Source organism: Peromyscus leucopus, chromosome 3, assembly GCF_004664715.2.
Source record: "Peromyscus leucopus breed LL Stock chromosome 3, UCI_PerLeu_2.1, whole genome shotgun sequence".
NCBI classification, from domain to species: domain Eukaryota; kingdom Metazoa; phylum Chordata; class Mammalia; order Rodentia; family Cricetidae; genus Peromyscus; species Peromyscus leucopus.
The window spans coordinates 24930902-24945257 of NC_051065.1; the positions used below are offsets into that span (position 1 = coordinate 24930902).

Genomic DNA, 14356 nt, shown 5'->3' on the forward strand with positions numbered 1-14356 from the left:
CACAGGTTCTATTTACATATTTGGAGATAAATACACACACATACATATGTATGCAACAATAATTAAAGAAAATGAGGCCATGCATCTGAATGACAGTGAGGGCGTGGAAAGCACATATGAGATGAGTTAGGAGGAGGAAGAAGGGAAGGGGGAAAATCATGGGATTATCTTAATCTCAAAAGAAGAAGAAGAAGTAGTAGGAGGAGGAGTGGCAGGGGAAGAGGAAGAGGAGGAGGAAGGAAAAGAAGAGGAAGAGGAGGCAGAGGAAGAAAAGGAGGAGGTGGAAGAGGAAGAGGAGGTGGAGGAAAAGGAATAGGAGGAAGAAGAGGAGGTGGAGGAAGAAGAAGAGGAGGAAGAGGAAGAGGAGGAGGTGGAAGAGGAAGAGGGAAAGGAAGAGGAGGTGGAGGAGGAGGAGGGAAAGGAAGAGGAGCAGGTGGAGGAGGAAGAGGAGAAGGAAGAGGAGGAAGAAGAAGAGGTGAAGGAGGAGAAAGAAGAGGAGGAGGAGGAAAAACAACTGATATTTAGATATTTAGATTCCTTGGAGGAATGTCAGGGCACTGACTCAGATTTAGTGAACAGACTTTTAATTACCAGCAAGTCCCTAGTCATTAGAAAACAGGTTAATACGTTAAAAAATGTACAACACAATTCATCAACACTAATAGGACTTTGGAATGTATTTGTCCAATGGTCTTTCATTTCATACATCAAGCATAAGGCTCAAAAAACATAAATGACTTCCTCGAAAACCACAAGTTAAATTCAGTAATGGTTTCTTAATTCAATGTCTGATATACTCTGCAATTGATAACAGTTCAACTTGGTGATTAGGAAGGGTCTGGCAGTTACATTTGCTCAGTGATGTTTTCACTTCTGCAACCTGAAGTTACAGACCTTGTAAATACCAAGCTCTGTGTGAAACCCATGTGTGAGAGACTCAAAATAACCTAAGACTCCACACTACATCAACCCAGCAATTCCACCTGTACTCTTGACTATCAAGAGCTGGGACAACTCTGATAAACAGACAGTTGTTTTATAAATAGCTAGTTTTCCAAAGAAGAAAAAGAAATTAGTAAATTCAAGTAAGTCTCATTCTTCAGATGATAACTCATTTTGTCATGCATTTTTATCCAGCCAGCCAATATTTGTTATTAATATTTTGTGTTTAGTCTCTACTGTAGGGTTGTACACATTGTACACATAATAATGAGCAAGAGTAGTAGCTGAAGCAAAAAATAGAAATTAAAAAAAAAAGTGACAGGCCGGGCGTGGTGGCGCACGCCTTTAATCCCAGCACTCGGGAGGCAGAGCCAGGTGGATCTCTGTGAGTTCGAGGCCAGCCTGGGCTACCAAGTGAGCTCCAGGAAAGGCGCAAAGCTACACAGAGAAACCCTGTCTCGAAAAAACCAAAAAAAAAAAAAAAAAAACAAAAAAAAAAGTGACTAGAATACCTTCAATGCATTAGAAATGTGACTGAAGTTGCTAAATTGGTGACAGTACTGAGAACGGTCCTATTCTGGGCAGGGTAACATGAACTATCCCTCTATAAAAGGAAAGAAAAGAAGAGAAGAGAAGAGAAGAGAAGAGAAGAGAAGAGAAGAGAAGAGAAGAGAAGAGAAAAGAAAAGAAAAGAAAAGAAAAGAAAAGAAAAGAAAAGAAAAGGACAGCTACATGGGGAGCAGGAAGATGAACATCTGTGGTGAGCGGACAGGTTGGGGATTTTGTTGCTCCACAGTATACCAGCAGCACCAAGGTAGTGAGGACATAGGCTGCATTAATATTTTCCCTATAGATAATGCAAAGACAAATAGAAATGAGTCCAAATGTCGCCCTCAATTTGACCACATAAAAACAGAGTAAACCTCTGCAACAGGAAGGTCGAGGTTAAACCACTACAATATATTCATTCTAAATACATGTAGAAAACAATGCTCAGGTGAGGGTGAGCAGGACTTGGCTTACTGAGGACAGTTCAACTATGTTCTATTCCCAGGTGAAGGATCTATAAATACAGTAACATCTGGTTTGTCTCTCCCAAGGACAAAAATCATCCTCCTATGCTGTGGGATATTCTGTATGGCAAATGTGTTGCTCTGATTGGCCAGTAGTCAGGCAGGAGGAAGTATAGGTGGGACAAGGAGGAGAAGAATTCTGGGAAGTGGAAGGCTGAGTTAAAGACACTGCCAGCCGCCACCATGACAAGCCGCATGTGAAGATGCCGGTAAGCCACGAGCCACATGGCAAGGTATAGATTTATTGAAATGGGTTAATTTAAGATATAAGAACAGTTAGCAAGAAGCCTGCCATGGCCATACAGTTTGTAAGCAATATAAATCTCTGTGTTTACTTGGTTGGGTCTGAACGGCTGTGGGACTGGCGGGTGAGAGAGATTTGTCCTGACTGTGGGTTAGGCAGGAAAACTCTAGCTACACTCATATTAAAATTCAATTCAACAATTGCTGTTAAATTAGTCAAATGAAAAAAAAGTTTTGTAAATTCTGAGATGTATTTTATTAGTGTGATCTATATACACAGCAATGGTATCATATTTATTGTATGTAGAATAAATATATCTACACACATCCATATACAGCATTCACATAAAGATCAAGACTTTACTAAAGAATTTTTTAAAGAATTAGGCAGCAATTTACCCTAAGGAAAATGTCTGTGTCTATAAAAATAAAGAAAGAGGCACCTGATACCCCAGCTTTGTGACCACACACCTGTACGGCCCAGGCTCCTAAGGTCTACTTCACTCCAAATTTCACACTTCTCTCAAAAAATTGGGTTACTTGCTTATAAGCTTATTTATGTGAGGAAACAAGAAATGACTTATGCATATACAGAACACAGAAAAAACCTGATAAATGCTAGTGCTTTTATCCTCTGGCATGTTTTTTCTAGTAAAGAAGCAGCATTTATAGTATAGAGAACACAGTCATTTAGAACACATTTGCCTCTTTTATTCAGACGTTTATGGCATTTGTTCACATAAGAGAGAAAGGTAAGACAAAGAAACGGTCTCCAAAGCTCTTTAAGTGTCAGACTCTGGAAGCAGACCTGTGTCTAACTGTCCTGCTGCCTGGAACTGTCCTGTTCTGACTATTCAGCTTCACTGTACCTTCCCATGCCTTTCCTCCATCTCGCACACATTGCTGCCCAAACACGGTAAATCATAGTTAACTGCATGTCTTAAATTAAAATACAAAACAATGCACAATTAACTGGGGGGAAATCGTCAATTGGTGAATGAGTCTCACTCATTACACTCTATGCATAGGACGTATGCCAAATGCACATTCCTAGCTAGACAACTGACTGGGACAGTGAGAGCACACGGGTCCATCCTCTGCAGATCAGTCTGCACCAAAGAATTGATCACTTTCAAACACCACTGCACTTCTCATACATCTTTCTTTCACTACAAAGAGTGAGATACATACATCCAGAAATGTGCATAATTGTAGGTAATTAGGAAAATAAAAACATCCTTGACAAAGGCTTGAACAGAAATGGCATTTTAGCCAATAATGGAAAAATCCCAGCTGATACAAATGATTTTGTCATACTTCTTAACATGAATAAACATTAAAGATACGTTCTTTTTGGATAAATACTTATAAAACAGTATGTATCTTTTTTGAGGATATGTAAAAGGAAAGCGAAACAAGATGTACAAAACAGACCCAGAGAAAATACACTAAAAGGTTAAAATGTAATTTGAGTTACTCATTTTCCACATTTAAAAAATATCACTTCAGGTTTTAAGACTTCCATCCAATTTATTACTGAATCTGACATAAATGCTAGTGTTCTGTTTGTAAATATATTTTCCCAAATATAGCATGTTGAGTCCATATAATGATAGCTATATGTATATTTTCAGGGCTAACTGTTTGATATTGGAAAACTGAAAGTTTTAAGATTCTTTTAAGACAAACTCGCCTTGTTATAAAAGTAAAAATAACATCTTAAAATGTAAGACTAATTATAAAGCACATCATACAATTGTATGGTATCTTTAGTTGTGCAAACAAGTAATTATTGAAATACTCAACTCAAAATTTAAGGAACAGGCTCAGTTCAGTTAAATGTTTAACACAATAATGTATTTCAACAGATTATCTTACATTAGCAAACTATGATTTAAAAAATCACTGTTAAAATGTAAATTCTTTTAAAGTTATTGACAGTGACAAACTACAAAGCTATTACACCTTGACTTTGAAGAACTACAAAATTCTTCTCTACCATTCCCCCCTCCATTACTTATTTTCTATATTTATATCTATATATCTGCATTTTCTTATTTATATCTAGTTACCTCATATAATCTTGATGCCAAATCTGGCCATAAACAACATGCATGAAATCATGCAAAGTTTCACTATTTATATTAAACTAACTTATAAGGAAAAGTGTTTCATAACATTCATCATTAATCATGTGAACTTTGGCTTCATTTCCTCCTTGGAAAAAAGGAACACATAAAAGCCAGCAAAGTAAATGTGTCCAGTGGTACTCAGCTACCTGACCTTGAAATAAACACCCACTCCCTTCCCTCTTTTAATTATTAGGGGTTGGAATGGGGAAAATAATTAGTTTCCTCAAAAGGTTGCCTCAACCTCAGGCATGTTTACATCCCAAGGGTAATATTTTCATTCCATTCTTAATGGAACAAATTTCTAATCTGAATATGTATTCAAAAATAATTGAGGCAGTGAAGTGTCAACACGTCACACTGCCATCAAGTGTCACTCCCACTGCTGGGAACCCAGGGAACCACAGCACACTGTCAGAAGGGAGAGGCCCCAGTTTTGCCTCCTTTGGATTTGCAAAGATGTGAAAGGCCAAGCTTCAAATTTCTAAGAACATCTTTTAAAAGGCCTGCTCTGGGACCTAGAATTTAAATAAGCATTCTCATTTACAGCTGTGAGGAATACCAAAAATAATAGTCACTTCTGGTAAGGTTACACTACTTTCCTACATTATTATATCCTTAGAGTAACGTACACTTTTGAACACTGTCCAGCCCAGGATGCCCAAAAGATTTCACTTCATAGCTCTTCAAGTTTAATAAAATGTTTAGACTTCTTGGAGTTGTGTGGTGGACTACACTATCATTTTGCTTTACATTATTTTCATAATAAAAACTAAGAAAAGAAAAAAAAGATTTCCTTGAGTATATTCTATGTTCAAATTTTACTGAGATTTTTGTTTGATGTCATGTATAAGGAAGATTTTGTTTGATGTCATTATGTAAGGAAGACCAGTAAACATCCTTCTACTTCATAAAAATCCAGCAATCATTATGTTTTACTTCATCATTTTTCAAAGGATGGAAATAATTTCTTTGTTCCAGAGAAAAAAAATTACCATGATCCACAATGACAGAAGAACTGCACCTAAACAAAGGCAGAGCCGCCATCTGCCTGGCTTTCTCACAGTGGGACAAATAAACTGTAATTAACTGCTTTCCTACCGAAATCTGCCAGCTTTAACTCCCCCGTGTCACTGATGAGAAGGTTCTGTGGTTTCAGGTCTCTGTGCAGAATATACCGCTGGTGGATGTAAGACAGCCCTCGCAGCAACTGAAATAAAAACAACTGAAAAGACAGGAGGGGGAGGAGAGTTAAAATCCAAACTCAGATAAATGCCAGTTCATATATACAGTCTGCCAAATACATCAGTGAGAATGGGCAACCACCTCTAAATTTCCTACCAATGGTTAAGCAAAATGTGCAATGTTAGCATATCAACCACTAGTTCATCAAGAAGTTGCAGAATTTCTAAAACTTCATGGTGTCAATCAAGACATGTCCTCAGCCACAGAGCTCTATAATCTACTTTCTATAAGTGACAGAGAATGTGAAAGATACGGTGATTACAGTTTTATAGTATCAATCTCTAGCAAAGCAATCTATAACACTATAAAAGATAAACATTCTTATTTGAGTCTATAAAAGTCGGCATCCATAGATCCACCCACTAACATGTTTAAGGAATAAAAAGATAACATGATTTGAGACAATGAAAACAAAAGTCACGTGGTCCAATTAATAGCAAATTGCAATCAGGCTGCCTTTATACATATGGCTGTAGAGATTAGCTTTTGCCTGAAGATAGGTGTGTACCTTCACTAATTGCAGAGCTGACCTAGCCTAGCAGAGGCAGCAAAGCTTCAAGAGCAATAGTTTGGATGTGACAAATAACTTATAAAATGACTAGTGGCCTTCGCTTTGGAGTTTCATATCAAAGGGATGCTTCTATTTTGATAACGAAAGTATGATTCACTTGGTATGCCAAAGCCCTGCTCGTGAAAAAGTTAGTTTCAAATAATTTGCTAGCCAAAGTCACTCTCACTGACCTAGTATTTAAACAACGAATCTCACTAAACAAAAATCAAACAAACATGCTTTTACATTTATGCACCAACTATATCCTGCTCATAAATCCAGCTAGTATCAAAAGGCTATGCCAAGGAGATCTAACATGAGTTAAAAGACCAAAGCTTGAATCACTCTGAAATATTCAAGTGGAAATGATTAGCAACTCCTTGAGCGCACTGGGAGCTAGCATTTTTGGAATGCTCCCCCTAACCAGGGCTATGAAATCCAAGCACACTTGTCCACTGACATAATATGTTGAAATGACAGTACAATTAGTTTACCTCAAAAAATCTTTATCAGTGATAACTATACATGGGGAAGAGAAAGCCTTGGCTAACTATTTCCAGAGTGCAAGTAGATAGATGTGGACATCTATTCTGAGATAGAATACATGAGATTTCTGGCTTAAAGACTCAAGAAAGCAAGCATCTTTCCAGAGTTTGCCTCCTCTCAACTCTTCTGTCAAAGATGGAAAGAGGTGATGATCACTAGCATCACTCTTCACTTCTAATCCCTCTTTATCCTAGGACTTAAGGCTTATGATTTCTATGAAATTCCTTAGTTCGTTAGTTTAGAAGGAAGCCAAGTAGGTGAATTAAAATGTGATGAGTTTAAATATCTTTAAGAGACACATGTATGTAGACAGCATATACTAAATTTTAAAAATAAACATTTTAAGAAAAATTTGGCATTGCTCAAGATGCTAGGCATTGCTTAGTAACTATAGGACTGAGGATTTGGCTGTTTAACCATGGCAATGCTTCCAACTTGACAGGGATAACATAAAGTACACCCTATCATTATCTCCATCACAGTGATGAGGAAACTGTAGTTTCTCAAGATTTCTCAGCAATTAAGTGGAAGAGCCAGGGCACAAGCCAAGACTGCTTGATTACCAAACTACTACGGCAACTACAGACAAGGATCAACACATGCAGGCATGCTGATACAGAAGCTGCTTCCTCAAACTGATAGGACCGCATATGAACATCCAAGATCATGGCCTCTGAACCTAATGAACTGAACTCTGCTTTCAGCCAGGTGCTCAGTCACTACAATTTTCTATTCCCTGGCTCTAAGAGATCTTGCCACATCATACTCACAGGTGTGCTGCTTTTCAACTCTGTACCCTGGTCCTTGCTGCCTTCCCTGACTATCTTCCCATCACCTCCCCAGCCCCTCTGCTCTGGATAAAGCACGCCCACTCTATGTTCCCAGTGCAGTTTCTGAACACATCATCCGCAGTACAGAATTTACCCCAGCTCCCACAGACTATCTCTTATGCCTCATCATAAACTGGATACACAGTTGGCATTCTAATGGTATTACCAAATGGATTTAGAGACATCTGGATAGGGACAGATAAAAAAGATCACAGATAGTAAGTCCTGGAATAGGATTCTCAAACAGCTAAGAACAGAAGTGGGCAGATTAAGCAGGACCAAAGGGTCCCTCTTCTAATACCCCCAGTAACTAGTGAAAATATATAATCCCTGTGCTAATCCAGAAGCTATTCAACCAGGATATCATGCTGAAGAAGATTAAAACCAGTATTAGGGAAGGAAGAGATCACACACTCAGCTTTAAATGCACAAAGGCTCTAAAATCTGGGGGCTAACATGATCCCAAAAATACAAAAAAATCAAGACAGCAAATCTACACTGCTAGGAACCATCATGCAAAGAAAGATTGACAGTTACACGAACAGATTCCTGCCACTTAGGAGGACTTCACACTACAGTTCACACTCAGTATCCTGAAGGTACAAGGAAGGACATCTAGCAATAAAAAAGTAATAGAGCTGACTCCGCTGTTATATGAAGATTACCTGTGAGAAGAAAACAACTCAGGAAATTCACATATTCAGAGTGGTGAATTTCTGGGAAAGGAGACCTGATAGATTAAAGTTGCTTCTAGAAGCTACTAGACTATATCATATGAAAAATACACAGGAAGCCATGGGTGTTAATTAGAGTTTCTATTGCTGTAATTGAACACCACGACCAAAAGCAACTTGGGGAGGTCATGATTTATTTCAGTTACCAGTTGCATATCACAATTCATCATGAAAGGAAGTCAGGACAAGAACTCAAAGCTTGCTCACTCATGGCTTGCTCAGCCTGCTTTCTCACACAACCCAGGACCACATGCCTAGGGAGCAGCACCACCCACAGTGGGCTGCACCTTTGCATATCAGTCATTAAGGAGTTGGTCAGGTTTGCCTATAGGACAATCTTACGGAGGCATTTTCTCAATTAAGAAATGTTCCCAAATGACTGTAGCTAGTGTCACATTGACATGAACTTACCAGAACACAAGGATTCTATTTAATGAAATAGTTAATCAGTCCAAACTTAAAAACTTAGCAGAAATTCCTTTCTCACACAATGAAAATGAACAAGCACTTATATTTCAATGATTTTTGTGTCCATAACAGTATCTTAGAGAAAAAAGCAGCATAAAATATCTTGCTATGAATCAAGAAGGGCAATGTGAATTTGTTTTAGAAAGAGATAAAGATACAATCCGAAAGGCTGACAAATAATGAATCAAGTCTAAAATTTTTGGAGAATATTCATCAAAGGAAGCTACACCAAAGAGAAAAAAATAATTTCAAGTGAAATGTAATAATCAAAGACTTGCGAGTTTGGGTAAATTTGACCAATGCATTTCTCTCAATAACCTCCCAGAGGTGTGTGAAGTAATAGAAATTTACACAGCGATGAGATAATACCTATTATAATACCTGGCTTGTCACACAAAAGCCATGCTTAGCCAAGACCATCAGAAAAGTCCTAAGTAGAGTGTGCAACCCTACTGCACCTGCTCATTTCCCTTATGGGTATCCCTGTCTGTCTTGATAAACATAAGACACTGGTGTCCAGTGCAACATCTAAGGCTGAATGGAAAAAGGTGGGGAGAATAAGCTGGCTTAAAGTCTGAATCCCAAGATGACATCTCCCTGTGCCCAATGGGCACTTCCAGTTAGGTGCTTCTGTCTTATAACTACATATAGCATGCCTCCAATGACTGCATCCTATCATCCTTTAAATATGAGTTTTAAAACACTGCAGTTGAGGAATGTACTGATTAATGAGCTGGCCTTGATTCCTCTGGCAGATCCAAGTAGTTAACAAGTATATCAGCAAATGATCCCACAGAATGCTGGCCCCACATGCTAATACTAAAATTCACTGCTTAGCTGCCCCTTGTATGTCTAATACAATATGGACTGATATACACAATTTTATTATAATTTTATCATTAATTCTTTAATTTCTAAACAGGGAATATTTTTTCTTAGGACAAAAATTTTCAGGAGATTACCAGTCAGACACTAAGAATGGATATAGAATTAAAAAAAGAAAAACCCACTATTTAATGGGCTCATGAAAGAAATCATATTTCCTAACATACAGAATTAGGAAAAGCTCTGCAATATTCCTGGCAATGCATCAGAGGGCATCATTACTAGCTCAATGAGAGCTCTAATGAAGACTGTGGAGAAAATCAGGTGCCATTTGGTTTTCTCTCTAAACATCAGAGTCTCACTTAGGAATCAATTCCCAGTGCCATCTGTAGAAGACGATCTTAATTTGGCATAACATTATTTTATCTGTTATACACCTGCTTGTTCTCTGAACTATGAAAGAAAGATAGCAACTTTTCAACCATAATAAACCTCATATTTTTATCTGAAATGAAAACCTGGAGTTAGTTTTTATACCAGTAAGATTGCAGATACTTCAGGGAATAAAGCAGCAAGTTCAAAATTACTCTGGTCATTTTTAGGTTTTTTTTTTTTTGTAATGGGAAATATAATTTTGCAAAGAATCATCTAGAAAAGTCATTCTACCACAGAAATGGAAATACATTATATAAAACACAGGAAGACTCAATCTCATCATGATAATAAGATGCCATCATCTACATCTATGTCTGTCAGCTAGAGACAGCATCAATTAATCTTTCCTTTTTTCCCATGAACCTTAATTTCCAGTCTTTCAAGCTTATCAATTTTTAAATACATGAAACCTGAATAAAGAGGAACATTTAAACTGTTTCAGTTGCTTAAAAAATTCAATAGCCAATCTACAACTCACTAATAGGTATAAGATCACAAACTGATACAAGTTTTGTGTGTGATCCAATTGTGACCAAACTCTAATATGCTTTAAATTAGATAGTATTTAAAATGTGGAAAAACAAGTAGTCTCCAAGAAAGCTAAGCACATTCCTAAACACCAGTTTTCATGCTGTAGAAAGGGGTTGCTATGTCTTTAATCCTCATAAATATTTATAATAAGGCCTGTCCTCAGGCCTTCACATCGTCCTCTAAGTAACTAATTGCTGAAATCACTCATTTGTCAAAAATGTATATAACGCTTAGAAATGAATTATTAGTTAAGAGTTAATACTTATTTCAGAATGCCATATTAATAACAGACACATTCTGTAGGCACTTAAAGTAGCAGCATGGTTTGGGAAATTTAGTTAACACTGACTAATTTCCTTTAGCTTATTCTAGTACTTCCCAGAAATGCTACACAAAAATAATAAAACTTCCACAAATATTTTGCCCCAAATTAGTACCAAATTAACTTAAAATGTTTCAGATGCACCTGCAGAGTCAGAGGCCACAGGGTGGTCCAGCTGCCTTCTTTCTCTCTATTCTCCCATGATACATATGTTTGTGGAACTTGAAATCAAACTTAAAAACTGCCTTTAAGTCACAAGTTCATTGGTTTTATCAATTATATTATTTGTTTGTTTATAGGGGGTGGCATGTGTGACACTGTGTGTCAGGGGAAAACTGTGGGAGTTTGCTCTCTCCTTATAACATGTGGGTCCTAGGGTAGCAAGGACTTTTATCCATGGAGCCATCTCCCTACTCTGATGTTGATGGCTTATAATAAACAAGTATGTATGAAAGAAAATATGTAAATTTAAGATAAATGTTTAAAATATTTCTGTACATTGTCAAGCTGTATATTGAGAAAACTAGTTGTCAAAACAGACAAATCTGTATGCAAAAGAATTTGATCATTTCACTTTTCTTTTTTTTAACCATAATAATTATTGAGCATTATCTTATGACTATTTGATGATATCTGGCATGTTTAGCCAAACACTGAGCATTAGATGAGTGAAAAAGACACAGCCTTTTAATCCATGCTCTCCTTTAACTATTTCGTTATCATTGTGTGTGATTTGTATGTGAATGTGGGCACATGTGTGTCACAGCACGACTTTGGAGTGGGTGCCGTCCTTCCACTGCAGGATCCTGTGACTCTAAGTAGGTCATCAACCCTGTGTGTGACGAATGCTTTGACCCCCTGAGCCGTCGACAGCCCAGGGCACACTCACTTCACCTGATTTTCAAATCTTCCTAAAACATAGAACTGTTTCAATGTCTTCTTTTTAGCTCCACTGGTTTCCTTTTAATCAGTATCTAACACAGCACATGAGTAGTTGTTAATTTAGTAAATATTATTATGTTCTTCACTGTATTCATAGATTTAAGTGACAATAAATACAACCACATGAAAAAACATGTTAACATATCAAACAGGAATACTCATGGGACATCTGTCACTAGGTCATTGTCAGACATCTTTGAGAATAATTTCACCTGCAGTGAAAGTCCTAAATGTTACCATGGAGGAGTGACTTTTCTCTTAGTAAACAGTGAGGAAAAGCCACCATATAAATAGGGGAGTGGTTCCCAAGGAAATGGGGCTGGCAGTAACCATGGTCTGCAAGCCAGGTGCCAAAACACGGTATTCAAACTCACTGTGTCTAGTTTCTAATTATTTGTAACTTCAGAGAAGAATTGCTATCTTCAATATGAAAATGGCAATAAACTCGTGTGACCAGTTGTTTATGAAGTCATAATACAGCTAACAACAGTAATTTAATGTATTTCATAGCATAGGGAATTTAACATTGACAAAGGGCCAAAGTCCTTTACGAAGTGTCTCACTCAGAAATTCTGATGTTTATTTTCTATGAAATGTGGGTCCTGAAGAGACCACGTCTCTGTGATGCTGTCATTATAATGGGCATGAATACAATTTATCCCCAGTCTTCACTTGATGGTCTGCATGTGATACCAGGTTGGAAACAGTTTTTGCATCAAAATTTTCAAAATGTTATTCCACCACTATTCACCATCTCCCTTTTGCTGGCATGGTTCTTTCTTCCTTCCTTTTTTTTCTGTTATAATCTGACATTTTATTTTAGTACAATGTTGAAAAATGTGTCATATAAATTAATAAAACTCTTAAGTATAGCAGGAATCTCGTGTGTAAATGATTGGATCTTTGCAATGGGGGCAAAATACACAGTTATCAATGTGTGACCATAACAATAAACAAATTCTAGTCACTTTTTTTCTTATCTTCCTTTAGTTTTTCATGAAAACCTGAAAGTTTTATCATTTACAGTATTGTATAAAATATATGATGTAAAAGCTACCACAAAGTACAGAAAAAAAAATCTAAATATTTCTATAGTAAAACTGCTTAATGTTAAAATACCATAATTTCCACCAATTAAAATAACAACTGGTTCTTTTTAATTTTATTTCCTTTATACAAAAGATTTTTTTAAACTTGTAAATGATGATAGAGATGTTAGTCTTAGGCTCAAAAGTACATATGAAGAATGTGAACCCTTGGCTTTTAAATCCCCTTTCCTACCTTCACATTGTCTGGATGGAGTCCTCCAGGGTGCTTGTCCATGTACTGACATAAATCAGTGTGCTGGAAAAAAGAGTGGAAATGTATTAATATCCCTCTGGCTATAGAATGATGAATCATTATTTTTCTACTTCAAAGTCACTATTACCTTCTGGATAAAACAAATACAAGACATGGGGGTGGATTTTAGTATATGCAGCTGCAAGCTCCACCACTCCCCATTTTTAACCAGAACAGAACCACCTCCACCTTTACGTTTGATGTCAAACACATGTATTAAACGGAATACACGTCTATAGTTTGCTCAGTGTCAGCGTCCTCATTGAATATTCTGACACATTACAAAACTCCAATCACAAGTTTTCTATGAATGAATTTAAGTTCTTGTTTACTTTATGTGAGTTGGAAACATTTGAAACCATATGATAGTGAAATTAATAATTGGAATTTTTCACATGCAAACACAAATATTTTTTAGTTTAAGAACTGACTATATTTAAATATAAATTATAAATTGATAAAAACATATTCAAAGTAAGAACTTAAAAAAGACAGACAGTTATGCATTAAAACAGTAATATGCAGTTATTTTTCAAGTATGAGAATTTAATATGCCAATAATAGTATCTTTCCTTGACTCACTTTTGTTTATATGGTGAATGGCCCAAAGCTTTCTTAAAGCAGTAGTTCAGTCCAAAGTTTCATTCTCTTATTGTAAGGAATCACATAATTTACAAGACAAAATGTGTGATCAAGTGTTTCTGTGTCCATTGGGCCTGGGTGACTGAGGGCATGGAGGTTTTACAAAGCATTCAAGGACTTTGCTGTAACCATCATGTCCACAGTTCAAATTCTGTTCCTGGGACTTGATTGCACAACACATGGCAACTGCTGACGCTACATGACTGAGCATAGCCTCAATCGTCATGATGACCTTTGCTGCCCATATGATACACTGCACACAGGTCAGTCTCTGAGGAGAGGGGAAGGTATGACAGAGCTACAGATCGGGAGTGCCGGGTTTCACAGCAGCATGGAGAGCAGCCTGTAACAGCACCTGTAAGGATCACTAGCTCAGCAAGGGGCAGAATGTCCTCTCAACACCTCAGAAGTCAGTTGTGAGAAAGCTTAGCCCATCCAAGGACAAATTAAAATGGGGCAGAAGAGCTAGTCCATGTATGTTCTGACATCACTGTCTTTTATCTAGAACCACTCAGGGGATAAGAATCAGTCAAACCAAATGGCAGCCTACAGAATAGG

At 37.2% G+C, this 14356-nt stretch overlaps 1 protein-coding gene across 6 annotated transcripts in view; it reads right to left on the bottom strand.

Moving 5' to 3' along the window:
• Positions 1–14356, bottom strand: part of Cdk14 (cyclin dependent kinase 14) — a 484970-nt gene that overhangs the window by 183265 nt on the left and 287349 nt on the right. For all 6 annotated transcript variants that reach the window (XM_028862580.2, XM_028862554.2, XM_028862546.2 and 3 more), the window contains 2 exons: positions 13097–13159; positions 5489–5612 (listed from right to left, as the gene is read on the bottom strand). In XM_028862580.2, coding sequence (XP_028718413.1) covers positions 5489–5612; positions 13097–13159 — 187 coding nt within the window. The remainder of the gene's footprint in view (positions 1–5488; positions 5613–13096; positions 13160–14356) is intronic.